At 61.5% G+C, this 18,878-nt stretch overlaps 1 protein-coding gene across 1 annotated transcript in view; it reads left to right on the top strand.

Annotated features, from left to right (window-relative positions):
* The window catches only part of CDH4 (cadherin 4), a 502,292-nt gene that overhangs the window by 436,910 nt on the left and 46,504 nt on the right, over nt 1–18,878 (top strand). Inside the window, exons 5-6 of the mRNA XM_032350165.1 lie at nt 6,826–6,981; nt 13,050–13,194. Of these exons, the coding sequence (XP_032206056.1) occupies nt 6,826–6,981; nt 13,050–13,194 (301 nt within the window). The remainder of the gene's footprint in view (nt 1–6,825; nt 6,982–13,049; nt 13,195–18,878) is intronic.

Here is an 18,878-nt window from a genome sequence, read left to right as displayed (position 1 = left end):
GGAGCGCCCAGCTGGCCCCGTCGGTTAGGCATCCAACTCTTGGTTTCAGCTCAGGTCGTGATCTCGGGGTCGTGGGATCGAGCCCTGCTTCCGGCTCCGCGCTCAGCTCAGGACCTACTTGAGATGCTCCCCTCCCTCTCGCTCTGCCCTCGTCCCAGCTCACACTTGGGCTCGCTCACTCGCTCTCTCCCAAATAAATTAATGCTTTACAATTCTTAAAAAAAAAAAAAAAGATGCACATTTGGGAATGAGAAGCCGATTGGCCGCCTTGGCCCGTGGGCCTGCCTGTGGGCTAGGGGCAGGGCAGACCACGTTGACTGACTCCCCAGCACCACTCATGATGGGCAGTGATGACCCCCCAGAGGAAATCAGGCCTCTGTTCCCCGAAGAAGCAGGAGTGGACACTGCGCGGTTCCCGGGCCAGCAGAGCTACCTTCTATAATCCCAAACCACAAATGAAGCAGCTACCTGTCTTTGTTAATTTGGGCCAAACGGAAGGGTGTTTTGAGAAGCATCTAATCACTCTTCCCCACCAGGCAAATTCTGTAGGAACACATTCATGGCTTTCATTAGTATTCGTATGGCTTTGAGGATTTTTTTCATGATTTGTAAAACTCCAAGTAATTGTGAAAGGTACGGTGTCCGTGTTGCACATCGAATGCCTTTTCCTATCGCAGTCTGGGTTCTTCTGTTCATTACAAGAACCTAATTGAAAATGATTGAAGCTGGATTTTATCACACACGGAGAAGGCGCGGTAAAATGCGGAAGCGCAAACATCCTCGAGCCTTTGTACCGGACGTCCGGGCGTCGAGGGGGCGTGGGGGAGGCAAGAATCCTCCCTCGCGCGGCCCGAGTTTGTCCCGGTCACCTGAGGAGAACAGTTTGATGTCGTTGGTGACGATGTCTTCGCTTCCCCAAGCAGCTGCAGTGAAGCTCTCAGCCCGGACCTCCGCGTCACGGCGCTTCTGCGGCCCCCACACCCCGAGGGAGAGCGGCAGTCAGGAGCGTCACGAGGGGGTCTTGGAGACCTCCGGGCTGTCCCCAGCCTTACTCCGCAGCTGTGTTTAGAGGCTCCTTAGCCAGGCAGGTGACCCACTCTTGGTCCCCGGTGACTTGTGGAACCTGGTCCCACGGCTTTGCCTCTCTGGGCCTCGGTGGCCCCCAGACGCAGGGTGGACAGGATAAGGCGGTCTGCTGGGGCTGGACATTCTGGGCGTCCTCTTCAGTGATCCGGGACGAGTTCTGGGATGGGGGGAGATTCCTGACGGTGACGGCTTTTGAGGCATTAGGACGTGGAGGAGGAAGCCCTGCTTTGGGCAGAGACGAACTCAGTCAAGAGTGGGTGAACGGCAGACCGTCCCGGGGCCAGCCGCGTCCTGCCATGCCGGTGGGCGAGGGGGCAGCACACCCCACCCTCTGGGCCAGCCCCTCCCCCAGCCTCCACGGGGCCCTTCCAGAGGCCAGAGGAGGCCAGAGAAGGCAGAGGAGGCCGCAGCCCTATTCTGGCTCCTCCCCAGCCCCCCCAGGCGCCCAGAGGTCGCCGCAAGGGCAGTGTAGGGGGCGGCAGACCTTCCCAGGAACCCCCTTCTGCTCTGGGCTCCACTCCGGGGGCGGGGAGGAGGGACCAGACCTCTCCTCTCCCCGACTCGCCTCCGCCATCTCGTGTCTCTGTTCGTTTTCTTTCCTCCGTCGTGCAGCAGCCCGTGAGGCCCCCAGTGGACCTTCTCTCTCCCCTCGGGACACTTGTGCTGCCCACCTGCCCCTGCCCGAGCGCCCTGCAGGCCTCGCTCCCCACGTCCGCTGCACGCTTGCTTCCTCATCGTGTGGGGCTCCAAGGAGCCCTTCGTGCCGCCCACCCACCATGGCCTCGGGCTTCCCTTGGGCACCTGGCAGTGACCCTGGCCTGTGTCTGGATCCGCCCGCCCCCCTCCCCCACTGCCAGGCCGTCTGTCCTGGTCTGGTTTCATTCCTCCACCCAGGGTGTGCCGGGCTCCTGCGGCGCGCGCGGTGCCAGACCTGCACGCGCCGTCCCAGCAGACAGACCTGCCCTGTCTGTGTTCCTCCGGCCCAGAGAGGAATGCGGCCTGTCCTTCGTGCCCACGCCGGGGGGAGGACAGGCAAGCGTTCACGCAAAGCAGACAGGACAGCAGATCCGTAAGCCTGAGGTGACCCTGATTCTGTCAGCGTGAAAACTGCGAAGCCCCAGCAGTCGGACCTGGGGCCCCGCGGCGGCCACACGGGAGCTACAAATGCATCCAGTGAATCGTCCTCTTACCTCTGGGCTCCGGTGGGAATCACGTTTTAAAAGCACATCGCTCCTCTCGGCTGTGGCGTCTGCCAAGTGTCAGTCTTCCCGCCTGCGTCCTGCACAGTCCTGGGGCCGGCCAGGGGATGCAGTCGCCATCAGGGTTCTGCGCTTCTGGGGGTCGGAGAAGTGGGGACCACTGCAACTCCGGTAACGAAAACGAGGGTGCGCCATCTGTTTCCCTGGGAAAGTCGCCAGGTTTAATCCCAAACGAGGAGAAGGAGCTGGTACACTTCACTGAAGACTTACATCCTCCTGGAGAACGTGACGCTGGACTCGGAAGCAGCTTCAAAATGTTAGGGCAGGAGTCTCAGGGAGGCCACAGCGGCCAGACAAAGCCCTGGGGACCCGGAGCCGGCACCCTGCAGGACGCGGGCTGCACATGGGGAGAGGGGTTCGAGCTGTGTGTGCGTGTGTGTGCAAGCATGCATGTTTGTGTGCATGAGTGTGCAAGCATGCGTGTTTGTGTGCATGTGTGTGGGTGTGTGCACACAGGCATGCGTGCTGAGGTGTGTGTGATGTGTGTGCGGTGTGCACATCCAGTACTGTACGAGGCAGAGCACAAGACCGTTTGGAACTTGGCTGTAAGTTCTGCCTGGAGCCTCTCAGAGCCTATTCCTTCTCCAACACTCTCCAGCACACTTTCTTTTTGTGGACTAAGAGGGCGTCACCTTGTTTGGGTGTCTCCGATTCCACTGGCCCACAAGCCGTGGGAGGGCAGGGCAGCGTCTGTCCGGCACAGGGCCTGGCCCACAGTGCAGCACGGGGTTGTTGAAGTACCTCAGGCCCACCGGGTGCAGGGGGCAGGGGCTGGGCTGGGGGCACAGCCTGAAGCCCAGGGTGCTCTCCGGTGGGCGGGTGCCTCCGTCTCCTGGCCTGGGGCTTTCTCTGCTGGAATCTGGACCTGAGCCTCTCCCCTTCGATGCTTCAGGAATAAACCTCCAAGGTGTTTGCAATTCAAAACCACACATGGTGACTTTTCTCCAGTTTCAAGTTCATTTGAGATTAGGCAAATATCTCCTCCTTGGGGAAGATTCTGCCAGAATCCTTCATTTCATCCAGCCTTTCCGAAGGACGAGAGCCGGCCTTCCAAGCAGAAGTCCCCAGGCGAGCACAATCGCCCGCACCATAAGTTACTTTAATGTAGACGTCACTTTAAACTAACCTCTTACCATCTGTTCTGTCCTTTAATAACAAATGCAAAAGAGCGCGATTCTCCGTGGCATCATAAAAGCGAGGTGGGTGATGGAAATGCCTGTCTGTGTTCTTTATTCATGGCTCTTTCGCACGCTGCTGTGATGTTTTTCTCATTTTCCAGACACAAATCAAGGGGAAACTGCTCTCCCCTGATCTGCTGAATTCATTTGTACAGTATTTCTTCTTAATGTGGTAAACTGTGGGAGGCTCAGAGCGTCCCAAGCCGGGGCAGAGCCCCGGACGCGCACACGGAGAGGCACCCGGGGAATTAAGCAAAGGCACCCGGTGGTCAAAACGTAATGAGATTCCTTTGCAAAAAATAAAACCTCTTTAAATATGTGGCGGGTTCTTTTCAGAGGTTTTGTGATTAAATATGCCCGTGAAGGATGGGCGGTCTGGCCCACAGGACGCGGCAGAGGCGTGGCGGTGGGGAGCGGTAAGGCAGCCCCGCGTCCGGGGGACCCGTGGCTCCTGCCCAAGGGCCTCCTCCATCTGCACAGCTCCGCCGCTTGTCTGGGACGAGCCGTGGACTCGAGCGCAGAACTCACCGACCTTTCTAGAACTTTCCTCGCTCCCAGAAGGCAGACAGGTGCTTCACAGGCAGCTGGCCTTGAGCTTTTCCCGTTAATCACACAGTCCCCTGTCTCTGCAATGGGGCCCGACCCGCTGTGACAAGTCCCACACACGCAGCAAGACCGCAGGCCCGGTCGGCAGAACGGGGCGTCCTCTCTGGGACCCAGACTCTCACCACCACCCCGTGTCCCCGGCAAGCACACCTTGGCACGGCGTCCGTCCCGTGGGGTCGAAGAGGTGGCTCTCCTGCGAGGGGCTGCCCTCCTGTGAGCCGACCCCTGGGGCTGGAGCCGGGTGGCCGGGACGAGCCCCTGTCCTCCGGCACGCCACTTGGTGGGCAGCAGGGGGACGGGAGATGAAGACGGAGGGGACTCCTGTGCTGAGGGCCCAGCGCGGTTAGCGAGCGAGCAGGCTCGGGGCGGCAGGCACAGGGCCCAGCGCGTCCTCATCTGCAGGAGGCGGGGGTGACTCCAGCGCTCCCCCAACCCCAAAGGACAGCACAGAGTGGCATGTGTCCCCGGCCCTGGCCCTTCTTTCAGTGGCCTGGCCTGAGCCCCTATTGGGTGCTGCTGCTCAGGGCCTTGCGAGGGAAGCCAGGAGCGGGGCGACGGGAACAAAGATGGTCCCCACAGGGATGGGGTGGGGGAGGGTGTGGGACTGAGGGAGAGGTTCATGGTGAGGCAGGGGCATGCCGGTGGGGGAGGGTCTGTGGAGGGAGGGGTACGCGGGGGGTCTGGGGGTGGGGAATGGTTTGTGGAGGGGGTGGGGCGATGGGATTGGAGAGGAGGGACATGGCGGGGGAGGGGTATGCGGGAGTGGAAGGGTGTGTGGCGGGAGGAAGGGGCATCTCCAAACCGCCGCCCAAGGTGTCCACGCAGCACCTGTCGCCTTGCACGGGTACAAAGCAGACTTTCTTGTGGTGACAACTATGGGGACAGGCGAGGATGCAGGAGAGCCCCATGGGCTGGTCACATAGCCGAGGTGCACGCATCCTGCTGTCCGTTCACGCTGCACGCATCCTGCTGTCCGTTCGCTTCTGACTCATTGACTCCAGACCGGGAAGTGGGCCCCGATGTCCCCTTCTCTCATTTCGCCCACCCTGGGCCCCCAGCTCCGGCGAGCACCCATCTGTCCCGTGTCCCTGAGCTCGGGGGCGTCTGAACGAAGAATGTCCGGTCCGGCTCTGCTCGTGGGCCAGAGGATTTCATTGTGGACCATTTTGTTATGAAATGTTGTTACAAAACCCCTGCTTGATTTAAAAAACAAAAAACAAAAACAAAAAAACTATTCTGTAAAGGTGTGTGGTTGACCGTGAACAAGGCAGGGTCGGGCACGGCCAGAAACCTGCCTGTGAACTTCTGAGTCCCCAGAAACCTAACCGCTGACAGCCCTCTGTCGGCCAGAAGCCTTGCGGACCAGGTAAACGGGCGGTGAGCACGTACGTCGCATGTTGGTGTGTTGTAGACTGTGAGCTTACAGCACAGTCAGCTGGAGGACATTCTGTGTCGTTAAGGAAATCACAAGGAGGGAAAACTATACCGTATTTACTGGAAAACATCCGTGGACAGACGGAGCGGCATGGGAGAAACCCGTGTCCGAGAGTCAGCCATAGTCAACGGTGAACTCCAGTCTGTGGGTCTGACCTGGTCTCACACCTTCGCAGTCTCCGGGGTCACGCTCCCCGGGCTCAGCAAAGCCAGTTCCCTTACAGCTGGTGACCCCGTTCCCATCAGGCGACCTTTATTGTGACGAGATCGTCGCTTCCTCTAAATGGAAGACGCACTGCCCGTTTTTAAGTGCTCTACTGAAGCGTGGCTCACATAGGGTATTACGGTAATCTCAGTTGTGCAACACACCCCTGGTGTCGGGCGACTCGCGGTTATTTACACGACGAAACGCTCGCCGCGAGGAGCACAGTCGCCATCTGTCACCACGCTGTGCGTCTCGTTTTTCGTTCTGCTGCTGTCCTAGCCGTGTCCCCAGGACGGCTCGTCCCGTCCCCGGCCCCCGCCGCCCGGAGAACACGGAACTGGGGCCTCGTCTTGCTCCTCAGTGCCCCCCTCAGCCCCCGCTGACTTCCCCCCGAGCTGGGAGCCACAGAAACATTATTAAGTTGCTTTTTCAACAACACCCAGCTTCTCTGTGCAAACACTTGTGTGTGTATGTGGTACGGTGGCCATCCTGACGACAGGCTTCGCAGTGAAATCTGTCTCCAGGCTGGTCGCGGGGCCTCCCTGCCCCTCAGGGACCGGATCCTGTCCCTGGTGCCTCCGTTGAAGGAGCGAAAAGGTGGGACACAGGTGAAAATTTAGGGCACGTACACGGGCCGGGTCCCAACCTCTCTTACCTCTGGATTCTACGGTGACTGCTCCGTTGTCCGCCGTCCAGTCTGATGGCGGACGGAAGGAGCATTTGCGTCAGGGTGGTGGTCGTTTTCCACCATTGCTTCCAGGCTTCCTCAGCGGTGTTGGAGGTCTCTACCCCGTGACCCACGCTCCCTGCAGAGACTTTACCTTGGAATATTGTGTCTTACCTTTCCCCGTTACCTGTTGGGCCACTCGACATGCAGTTACGACTCCCTGATCTCAGACTGACCTTCCGGTTCCCAATGTGGATAAAGTGTTAGGTCCTGACGTGCCGCGAGATAGCCAAGTGCAAGGAAATTCGGGGCCGGGTGAGTGTAGGTTTCGGGAGCACAGCCTGCTCCGCACGGCAGGCTGACACGCCCTCCTCCTGCTCCTCCTGCCAGATCCGGTCTGACAAAGACAACGACATCCCCATCCGGTACAGCATCACGGGCGTGGGCGCCGACCAGCCCCCCATGGAGGTCTTCAGCATCGACTCCATGTCCGGGCGGATGTATGTCACTCGGCCCATGGACCGGGAGGAGCACGCCTCCTACCACGTGAGTACCTCGGGCCTTGGGTTTCTACCTTTGGAAGGAGGTCTCGGCTCGTAGTTTCAGTCTCCGCCTCTTACGTATCCCACATCACCGCGCGCCCAACCATCCATCCTCTACCCGTTCCTGCTTCCATCCGCCCAATCTTCCGCCCATCTACACATCCATCTGTCCGTCCGTCCGTCCGTCCCCCATCTACCGGTCCGTCCGTCCGTCCATCCCCCATCTACTGGTCCGCCCATCCGTCCATCCCTTCTTCCATTGAGTCCTTCCTTCATCCAACCACTCTTTCATCCATCCACCCATCCACCCATCCACTGACCCATCCGTCCATCCATCCCTCCACCATTCATTTCTCCAACCATCCGTCCCTCCATCCATTCCTCTGTCCATCTGTCCATTCATCCATTCATCCATTCCACCCAAGCATCTGTCCATCCACCCGCCCACCCACGCATCCACCCAACCATCCCCCCATCCGGGGAACATTTCTCAAGGGTCTAGCCTGTGTCAGGCCCCGTGGTTGGCAGTAGGCCTGCAGTGATAGCATGAGAAGACACGGCCTCACTCTGGGGGAGCGTACACTGTACTGGGGTTAAGAGGCATCAAATCTCCTTGACCTGAACCCCTAAGAAAGGCTGGGTCCCCCAACTCTTCAGCAGCCAGACCACAGCCCTGAGAGGAGGGGGTGTGGGTACTGACCCACCTCTGCGTCCTGCCCCAGAGATGCCCTTGGCGATGGGCCTGTGGCTGCCCTCCTGACTGCCTCTCGGACAGTGGGGGCCAGGGTCAGGGAGAAGGAGATGTAAGGGAAATAGGTTGTCTCATCAGCTGGTTGGAAAACGAGCTTGTCGTGGAGCCTGAGTATCTACCGGAAAATCGTCGTCTCCTTTCTGAGGCGGACTGATGGTGTGTTTACGGGCTAGGGAATGTGGAGGAAAACGCGCGTAGAGACCCCAGAAGCAGCCAGCCGCTGGCATTCAGGCACACTTTGCCGCCCGCTTCCAGACAGGCCATTTCAGGGGTGCCCCCCCGGAAGGCGCTCTCGGGGGCCTTCTCTGAGGCACTGGTGAAATAAGGCGTGGTCGTTCCCACACCAGACACTTACCAGTGTCCCAGTGTCCCCAGACCCTGGGGATGCCCGACCCCTCCTCCCTGCCCTTCCCCCCACCCCCCGCATTTGTCTACCTTCCCAGAGGCACCTGCCCCTTCTAGAATGCCTTGTTCCAGGCATTTCTGCCCCAGGGTGTACAGGGATGCTCAGCCAGTGACTGGGGAGGAGTGAATGTTGCCAGCGAAGGAGCAGGAAGGGAGAGGGGCTGTGGCATCGCCCACCTGGTCCGGGTCCCTCCGTGCTGCAGTCCGTGTCCCTGATCAGCCGATGACCTGGAGAGCCTCCTCCAACATGGGGGCTTTGTCTCCAGACGGCCCCACAGAGAGGCCACTTGCTGATGCTGGGGTTCACCTCATTCAAGATTAGACAGATCCATCTGTAATTATCACAGTCGCTTGGAGAAGCCCCTCCTCCTGCGCTTGAGGTGCCCCTGCCCCTCCGGAGGTCCCCAGGCGGCTCTGGTGTCCGCTGGAATGTCACACCGTTGCTTCCGCGGTTTGGGGAGTGGGGAGCTCTTGGTGGGGCTCCTCTCCTGCCTTCCTTGGGGCTCCAGCGACCCCTGCTGTCCCCAGTATGGGTGTCTTCTCCGGCTGGCTCTTAGGGACCTTCTGGACTGAATGAAAGTCTTCATCGTTACCCCTGGGCCGGGCTGCCCTCCCGTACCTGCAGCTCTGCATGCCTGGTGAGCCTGGTGGTGAGACTTCGGGCCACCCCAGGGCGAGACCGCTCAGCTCCTGATGTCAGGACAGCTGCAGAGTCCAGGGCCCGGTGCCGGATGAAGCGGGCCACCCCCATCCGGACTGAGGATTTCAAGGCGGAGACAGGAGCATCTGACCACACACGGCCCCTCCCGAGCTTTGGGCCTGCAGGCTGCGTGGTCCCAGGCCGTACCCCGGCCCCACGTGCCTGGCCTGCAGGCTGTGGCCCTCTTCAAGGATGGGCAGCGCTGGCGGGCTGTGCACCAAACCGGCTTGGAGGCGGACGCAGCCCCCCGCCCGCCGACTGCCGAGCCACCCCTCCCACGCCCAGCGGGAAGGCTCTCCCTTTCACTGTATTTTAATTCCTTGGAAAACCTTGAGCTCCAAAGGAGACCCGCTTTCGGTGTTTCTGGTTAACTGTTTCCCGGCAACATTTCACACCAAAGTCGGCACTGGAAGTCCCGGCTCCCTGGCAAGGGTCCGGCTCCACCGTCCAGCCGACACAGCTCAGCCCGGGCGACAAGGGCGCAAGGGGGCGTCTGAACATGTCGTCTCCGGGGAGTGAGTGTCGCCTGCCAGCCCCCTTTGCTCATGGGCGGGCCGGTCGACCCACCAGGCGCCGAGGCAGCAGCTGGCGTCCTGCCAAGGAACATGGGCACCCCGCACTCTCACGCACACCCCGTTTCTGTTGGTCCTTCTTGCCCCATGTGACTTCAAGGCCTCGCTCAGGACCAGGCTCTGCCTGGAGACGTGTGGCGTCCGCAGCTAGAGGGCTCGGTGACAGGCCCGCCCAGGAAAGCGGGGGTCACGGGCTGGCCGTCCCCTGGGATCTGGGGTGGCGTGCTGGGCCTGGGGGGCCGAGCCCTGGTCCTCTCCCGGACGCCCGCGGACCACGGCCCCTCCTCACTCCAGCTGGCCCGAGAGGAGGCAGAGAACTTGGCCGCAGGTGGTGGGGGGATGTAGGGGGGGAGGTGGGGGGGGAGGTGGGGGGAAAGGTCCACCTGTCTCTGCATGCTCGGCTCCGTGTCCGGGCCTCCAGGTGACCCGCCGGCCTCCGGACAGCGGACACGCCTTCCGTTCCGTCGCCCGCCGCCTCCTGGGGCTCCATCTTGGGAGATGGGAACCCACCACGCCGCCAGGAGTTAATGTCCCCGCCGGCTCTGTGAACCGGGAAACGTGCTCCGGGGACTGCCCACCTTAACCCTCAGACCCCTCTCAGACGCGGGGGATGTCTCCCAGGGCCGCCTCCAGCAGCATCACCCCGAGACCCCGTGGGGTGACCGGCTGCAGGGAGACCACGCGGCCGAATCCCTTTGCCCAGCTCTGGAGTGAAAGCTCATGCTCCGTCCTTCCGTTCTCTGTCCCGCCGCGGAGAAGACGCCGAGAACTGCCCCGTCTTCCCCAGGGCTGGGAAGCTGCTCCGGGCGGTCTGGACCCAGGCACGAGCCCTCACGGGACGCCCATCGGGGGCAGCTGGGCCGGGCTGCCGGGGCGTTAGCCCTCTCTGCTGCTACCACGCGAGCACAAACCAGCGGCTTAGCGTAGCGCCCGGTCCAGGCTCGTGTGTCCCGGTCCAGGCTCCTATGAAACCAAGGTGACCTACCTGCAGGCGTCTGCCTCCTGCCCATCCAGATCCCCTTCCTCGCCGGCCGCCGGCCCGGACCCTCTCACCCCCTCTCACCCCAGCGTGCCCCGGCACGCAGCCCCTCCACTGCCTCCAGCGGCTCTGAATCCTCACTCCCTCCCGGCCCACGACTCCCGGGAGGCCGCCAGCCGGGCCACCATGTCCCGCCCGGACGCTCCCCCCCGCACTGGAAACGGAGCCCGATCACGGGGCGACCCCCCATTGCGTCCACGTCTGGGGCTCCACGCCGCACGTCCTCAGGCACCTTTGACTCCGTCCCCACCTGAGAGGGAGCAGATGGGCTATGGACACGGGTCGCTCTGAGACAACCAGTAGCACATCAGCGCTCAAATGCACGAAACAGAGAGGGGTCACCTTTGCTTTGCAGGATGACCTCTAGAAGGTTCTTTTGAGGATTCCATAAGTAAGACCTGCTACGGAGTCCTGCCACGGCTCTCGTCTTGGGCAAATTTCCAACTCCTCCTGCGCCTCCCTTGGCCCATCCGTAGAGCAGAGATCGGGATGGTACAGCCTCGCGGGTGCTCCCAGAAGCTCAGGCAGTTACCCGACGCGGGCGCCGGGGCCTTGCCCTGCCCTGAGCGGGTGTGCGGCCGGTGCTGGCCACGGCAGGAGGCCCCGGCACCCAGCGAAGGTGCTTCCAGGGCCCACGCGGAGTGCTCCACGGCCCCAGGAGGAAGCTGGTGGCCCGCAGTTAGGACACCAAGCAGCGTGAGCCTCGAAGAGGCGGCAGGTGGCTCCAGTCCCACCCCGCTCCTGTCCCCATGGGGACACGACACCAAGCCCCTGCGCTGGAGTTTCCCTGCCTTGCTCCCGTGGTGAGAGGGGACAGGAGTCTGCTCAGAGCATCGCCGGGGTAGGAACTTCTCTTTGCAGGGAGGCGCAGGTTTGCCAGTCCCACAAGGCGGCCATGACTCCCCTGGTGCCAATCTGTCTCCGCAGCAAGGCCGGACCTCCCCCCGCCAAGCCCACAGCATGTGCCCAGCCTGAGAGGTGGGTGATGGGGGGGAGCTTAGAGACTTCCCGCAGAAGCCACGGATGTCATGAGAAGTTGGGGGGAGGGGGACGGGTGTGACGGGAGGAGCCCCGGCCCTCCCCGCCGGGCCGCCGCTGCCCGCCACGGACTGTGCCGATGCCAGCAGTGTCGCTCGGTGAGAAGACACCGCCTTTAACCGTAGTTCACAAGGACCTTTCTTCAGCGGCTTCTTGACCTTCGGGCTGCCGCTGGGCTGCATTGGACAGGATGAAGGGTGCCCTGGCCGCCACTGGAAGATGGGGGGCAGGGCAGGGGCCGAAACAGCGAGGGGCGCGTCACGGCCCTTCCGCTCTGTGCTTGGAGCCGAGGCACCAAGTGTGCAGTCACCTCTGGCACACGGGCTGAGGCCCCCCGGGAACTGGGCTCATCTGTGTCCTTGCCACAACGCAGGCCTCCTCCCAGAGGAAGCCGGCCTCCAGCTTCTCCTCAAACACCCCACGTCAAGGGTAAACTGGCACTCGGGGCCAGGCTGGTGTGGACACCGTTGGCCAGAGCCTCCCGGGGGCAGGTGTGGGATGCGGCCTCCTCCTCCCCCTTCCCAGAGGCGGGCGGAGCGGCCGTGACACGAGGATCAGAGGATCGTGCAGGGCCCCAGCCCGGAGGCGCTTCCCACCCCAGGCCTCAAGCGCACGCTCCTCTTGCACCCTTGGCGTGGCGCCGTCTTGTGGCGCGACCTGGAGGTCGATGTGGGCAGCTGAAGGAGGCGTCAGCGGAGAGGCGGGGGACAGTCACGGCTCCGGCGCGGGCAGCCCTCGGCAGACCCCGCGCCCCCGCCCCCCCATCCCAGGTCTCGCAGGACCCTCCCCAGCCCCCGCTGCTGCCCCCACGCCGCAGCCACTCCGTGTCCCCCGCGCGACCTCACGCCTGGCCTCCTCCCTGGCCGTTCGTCAGGCCACAGCTCGAACGTCAGCTCCTCTGCGAGGCCTGCCTGGCCCCCTCCCCGCCCCAGCCGGTCCCTGCCAGTTCACCCCACCCCCGCACCATCGCTTCCTTCTTGGTGTCCCTCTCCCTGCCCCAGGAGAGGCCCCAGGGCTGGGTCGGGTCTGGGCCACGAGCAGGGGCCAGCGGGGGGCTGCACACACACATGCTTGAAGACCCCACTTGAGCGAGTGAAGTAATGAATGAATGGCGAATGAGTGAATGAACGAAAAATCCAAACAATCGGTGCCTGGGTGGCTCGGCCGGTGAAGCGTCCGACTCCTGGTTTCAGTTCAGGTCATGACCTCAGAGTCCCGGGTTCGAGCCCCGCGTCGGGCTCTGCGCCCTGTGAAGGGTCTGCGCGCCCCTCTCCCTCCCCCCTGCTCCTGCCCTGCTCGCTTTCGGTCTCCCCTAAATGGATAAATAAATCTTTACCAAAAAATAAAAAAAATCCACACATCGAGGGTCCTCTCACAGCCCTTCCCCATTTCCTCAGAGGGAGCCCCGAGGCTCAGAAGAGTGTCGTGGCGCGTCCCAGGCCCGGCCCCTGCCAAGACAGTCCCCTGAGGGGCCCAGGCCCTCCCGTCGGGCCAGCCCAGAGCTGTGGGCCGGCGGGCGCCTGTCCCGGGCCGTCCCCAGGCTGACCGTGTCTGTGCCGCCTTCCAGCTCAGAGCCCACGCGGTGGACATGAACGGCAACAAGGTGGAGAACCCCATCGACCTGTACATCTACGTCATCGACATGAACGACAACCGCCCCGAGTTCATCAACCAGGTCTACAACGGCTCCGTGGACGAGGGCTCCAAGCCAGGTGAGCCCCCCGCCCCCGAGGAGCGGCGAGCAGGGGGGGCAGCCAGTCGTCAAGGGGGCCCCTGCTCGGGGAGCCGAGACGGCCCCAGGAGCCTCCCCCACCCACGGAGGCGCCCGTTCATCGGGTTACTGCCTCACGCCCGCCGCAGGCCGCGCACCGCTCCCCCCCCGGGAGCAGGGCCCTGTGTCACGGGCCCCGCGGTGCAGAGGGGAACGCAGACAGAAGTCAGCAAAAGCAACTACGTAAAGCCCCGTCACGGACCGTGAGGCTCAGAAGGGTCCCAGGGGCGCTGAGAGTCATGGAGGCGCCTGTAGATCAGGGAGGGCCCCTCTGTGGAGGTGACCTGTAGGCCAAGAGCTTGGGTATGACAAGGCTTGGAGAGAGAGTCTGGGGGCGTGGTTGGAAGGGGGCGTGGGGAAGGGAAAGGCAGGGGCAGAGGTCCTGGGGCGGGAGACGGGGTCAGAGAGAAGACCCAACATCCAAAGTCACCGGCCCACACTTCCATTTTATTCCAAGCCTCGTAGGAAGCCCCCGAGGAGGCCAGACCCCCGCGGCCCCAAGAGGTGAGCCTGCGTACCCGCAGGCCTCAGTTCCCCTCAGAGCTGACCCAAGGGCCGGTCCTCCCCCAGATTTCAGTTTGCCATAAGTGACGTTGGCCACGTGCTCGTGTGCCACGGCCCCCACTAAACCTTCTGCCAGAAGTGGGCCCCCTCCCCATCCCCCTTAGCAAAGACAGGCCTCAGGTCCCAGGAGGTGGGGGCGGCAGCACCCCCAGCTGAGGCTAGCCCAGGCCTGGGGCGCAACGGCAGCCCCTGGGAACGAGGCAGAAATCTAGACGCGCTCAGCACCCCCGCCCCAGGACTCGGTGTCGTAGGTGGGACGTGGATGTGGACGGGTTTCTGCCCCAGTTCGAGCAGCACAGCCTGGCACGGCTGTCTCCTGCGGGCATGGGCAGCGTCCATGCCGGGGCTGGGCAGGTGGAGCCGAGCCGAGCACCACCCGGGCCTCCAGGAAGAGCCACTGGGAAGCGGGATGCCGGGGGCACAGGCAGGTCAGAGCAACGGCCACCACCGCGTGACCTTCAGGTCCTCCACACTTCAGTGGCGACCCCGCCGGGGCAGCCTGCGAGAACCCCATCCCCGCAGGGCGCCCGGGCCCCTGGGAAGGCCGGTGGCTCTGGGCACACGGACGCTCCAGCACCCGGAGCCTGGAGCCCAGCTGGCTTCCCGCGTCCCCAGGGGCAGTACTGTGCTCAGAGGGGCCGGCCACGGCCACAGTGGGGCATCCAGGCAAGCGTTTCTCGTCACCTCTCCGCCCGGAGCAGGTTGTCATAGCTCTGTCCCCGGGGCAGCCTTCTCAACAAGGTGAATTGTGTTTTCGATTGATTGTCTCGGAACCACGAGATGCCAGCCAGCCTGGTGTCACTGAAGGGAACGGGAGGTGACATTATTTTGGCCTGCACCTTGGGCAGCTCCTCCCCAAGGTCCCTGAGGAGCAGGGACAGGCGGCCGGCGGGCAAATTAACTCCACGTGGCCGGTCCCTAGGCAGCCGGGGTGGGGGGTGGGGGTCGGGCAATGGGGGGCTTTCTTGTTAACCCGGATACGGGGGGCCTCTGTCCCCACGACCCAGCACACTCTGTGAAGGTGCCCAGATACAACAAATCAAATCTCCCACGTCTTATTCTAAAACAAATCGATAGAGAAAGTCTTCCCAAATGTGTAACCGGCTTTACTCATTAGGAAAACAAAAGCAGCAAATTGCCGTGTCTCCTCAAAATCCTGATAAGCCTTTAAGCCTGGAGATTGGAGCAGCGCCCCCACCCCACCCCACCTCCACAGAGCCACCCGGGATGCACCGGAGCGCGGCCGCAAGCCTGCAAGGCCGTGTGGCTCCCGGGACAGGTCCTCTTTTCCCGTTCCTGCTGTGCCTTTCATAGACTGTTTGCATGAGGTGCAGACTTTCAAGGGACCCGGCTTCTGTCTCTGATCCTGGGACGATCCTCAGAGCGGAACTCGGACGCCAGGGACGGAGCGACACCGTGCTGCCCCCTTGAAAGCCTGGCCAAGGCAAGGTGGCCCCAAACAAAGCACGTCGGGGCCTCCCGAGGTGGGGCCCCCAGGGCTCGGAACCAGCCTCCGCCAGGCCTTCCCCTCCGGCAGGGCATCACCGTAATAGAAGGTTTCACACAGCGCCTTTGCGGAGTAAGGAAAACCTCTCACCAGAAATTAGTCATTATTCTCTGGCATGACGGGCTGAGGAAGGGTTTCAGGTGCACATTCTAAGGGAAAACAAACAGAAAGATGTATTCAATATTGACTCACCCAGAAAAAACTATTAAGGTTAGGGTGGTTCACTTGGGGCAGTAGCGCAGTGACTCAGGGCCGGGGTCCCTGGCAGAGCCCACATCCCGCCCACCCTCTTTTCCCAGCCCCGGTGTCTCTCTGTGGTATGAAATCCTCTCTGTCGCTGCTGGATGAGACCGGCTCTGAGGGCGTGAGAGCCGTAGGGTGGCCCGTCCCATTTGGTACAGCCATGGTCATTGAGGTTTGGAGCCAAGAGTGTCCACTACTCTGATCTCAGCTGTTCGATCTCCAGGTTCTCCAAAACCCACCTCAAAACCCCCTGGGAAAGGCAACACATTGGCTCACGGAACAGCCAAGTCCAGAGACGGGTAACAGCCTCGGGTGCTAGGGCTGGAGTGGGACGGGCCAGGGCCTTGCTTACCTCGGTCCGACTCTCCCCTCTGCTGCCGGCTCGGTCTCAAGGAAGCTGTGGACAAGACGCCTCAGCAGCTGTAGATGCGACCGTGTGCTGCAGACAGCCCTGGGAGAGGGACCGCTTCTTGCTGGAGACCGGCAGGGGCGCTGGGAGATCCCCATGATCTGGCCTGGCTGGTCCCCATGGCCAGGGCATGGACTGCGAGCCTCCTTCAGGCACAGAGTCCAGTTCTAGACCCCTCTGATCACAGGGTCTGAGCCTGTGGCTGGCGTGGCTCCCCCAGGGAAAACCGGATCACTGCTCCAGCAAAGGGGCCTGGACACCAGGTAGGAGCAAACAGCAGGTGGGCACCGTACGCAGCTGTAAGGAATAGTAGAGACACCTGCTTCCGCCGGCGGGAACCGTCCTGCACAACCACGTCAGGACAGTGACAGTATGCGAAGCACGGACCTCACTCGCCCGTCAGCCAGCTGACCTGCGTGTGCCCACACGGCCGTGTGCGTGCGTGCTTCTGTGCCGTCTCACCTCGGATGTATGTTCCCGTGAGCGACTCCCTACGGCCTAAGCACTTTTCTTCTCCCGCTTTGAAGATAAGGGAACAAAGGCATAGAAAGGAGGCCAGGTTTAAACCCAGGCAGTCTGGCTCGAAGCCACAGTGCTAAGCGTGGTACAAACTGCTTCCTCTCTCCGGTCTGTGTCAGGAAGGCATTTGGCCACAAGTCACAGAAAACCCACAGTACCAGGAGGGATTTGGGGAAGAGCTTGAAGCTGTCCAGGCCTCCTCCTCTGGTTTCTCACCTCGTGGTCACAAGGTGGCTGCTGCACCTCCAATTACCGCATCCGCTATCAGGCAGAAGGAAGGAGACGGGAAGAGGAGAAGGCCAGAACGTAGCACGGGCCGTGTCCCCACAGAAGAGCACATTGTATGTGAGAGGGCCTTTCTCTGTATAAACCCCACCCTCAAGGAGTCCATCGTCTGGTTGAGGAACCCAGAAATCTATATGCTACCTATGTGCCAACAAGGGATACAGAGGCACACCCCGGCAAAGGCAGAGAAGAAAACATCCCAGGCCTTTGGGAAAGGAAAGCATTTTCCTGCCTCAGGGCCTTTGCACATGCTCTGCCCTCAGCCTGGATGTCCAGGCCCATGGATGCCCCCTCAGCTCACATGTCACCCCTTCAGGTATCTGCCCTGCTGCTCCCCATCCATCCCCCATTACTCATTGAGTTAGTTCCTTGGTTTGTTGGTCAGCTTGCAGCACTGGGCAGAGATCCTGTGAGCTCTTGTCACCCAGACGAGGGCGGGACTCCATGGACCCCCAACCCTCCCCTGACCCTCTGGAGGCTACCCGGTGCTCGGGACAGGCCTGGAGCTCAGAGCTGCTCGGCCATCAGCCCTCCCAGGCGGGCTTCTTGAACCTCGCAAGGAAAGGGTAATATTCCACTGTGATTGTCTTTTAACTAAAAAAGGCTTTAATTGGAATTCCTGATTTCCCTAACCCCTTGTAACTGTGTGAGGGCCTATATTATAAATTTTGAAACTAATGTCACCTTAAAATATGAAATAGCAGAGAAATCTATATGCTGAAAATGAAGTGAGAGAAACCTTCATCGAGATAATGCAGAGTTTTTGCTCAAATAGATTATTCCATCAGTGGCCCATTTATTTATTTTATTTCGGTGCTGGCGGAGGTCTTCCCGAGACGAATGCCACGGACTAGTGCTCAGATGGTGCCAGATACTTGAAAGTCATCTGAATATTAAGAATTTAAATCTTTAGCCTCAGTGATTTGAGCAGAAAGCCAATTATGGGGCTGAATTAGTTTTCAAATTAAACTGCAGTTTAAGGCTTGTGAAATTAATCCTTTAAGGCGGACGGCAGCGCTCGAACATGAATTCCGCGGAGAGCCGACCCTCCGCTCTCTCCCCCGATCCTGCTGGTGCAGCCGGCAAGAGACGCGCCGTACCTCGGACGGCGGGCAGCATCCCACTTAGACGCAAACACGATCCCATCTTCTGTTTCATTTGCCAAGAAAAATGGAAACCTCGCTGCTGGCAAGAGAGGCTGGAGGCAGTGCCCAGAGAAAGCCCTGGAAGGATGCTTTGCTCCAGGCCCGGGGAGTGGGGATGCACCTTCACGTGCCGGCGCCTGCAGACGTGAGCAGCTGGTGTGAGCGTCTCCTCCGTGCCGGCACACCCGGGACCGCAGCCAGATGGCTCGCACCGATGCAGCGTGGGACACACCGTGTAACGGGGGCTGCTGGGGCTCAAGGCTGTGTGTGGGTGCGACCCGGCTGGCCGGAGGAGGTAGGAGGGCCGGGAGCCCGCCCTGCAGGCCAGAGCCACACCGTCCAGCCACTCGGGGACAGGCCCGGCTCACGTCCTAGGCACCAGGTCACAGGCAGTTCCTCTGTTCCCCCCAGGACTCCACAGGGGATGCCCACCTTCCAGAAGAGGACTCTCAGGCTGTAGGAAGCTCAGTGATGCGGCGGCGGGGTCTGATCCGGACGGAGCCCTCCCAGGCCCGCCCTGTGCCCAGCTTGGCCTCAGAAGTCATCCAAGGCCAGAGAAAGGCACCTGGTTGCAAAGGTCTCTCGACTCGTGCCTTGTTAGCCAGGGGTCAGCCGCCCCCACCTCAGCCCCAGCTTAATCCCAGTACCGGGTACAATGGTGTCCCCCCAGATTTGGGTCCCCCGAGAACCTCGGAATGCGGCCATACTGAGAAACAGGACCTTTGCAGACATAATTAGTTAGGACGAGCTCTGAGCCACTAGGACTGGGGACGCTTTTAAGAAGGAGAGGTTAGGACCAACTGAGGCTGACACCTTGACTTTAGACTTCTGGTCTCCAGAACGGAGAGATGATAAAGTTCTCTTGCTTCGAGCTGTGCCCTTGGCCCGGCACACTTTCCCGGCCCTCTCGCACCTGCCCTGTGCCCAAGGGAAGACCACCCACCCTGCCCGAG

Source organism: Mustela erminea, chromosome 7 (genome assembly GCF_009829155.1).
Source record: "Mustela erminea isolate mMusErm1 chromosome 7, mMusErm1.Pri, whole genome shotgun sequence".
Classification (NCBI taxonomy): domain Eukaryota; kingdom Metazoa; phylum Chordata; class Mammalia; order Carnivora; family Mustelidae; genus Mustela; species Mustela erminea.
This window is presented reverse-complemented; position numbering and strand designations above follow the sequence as displayed.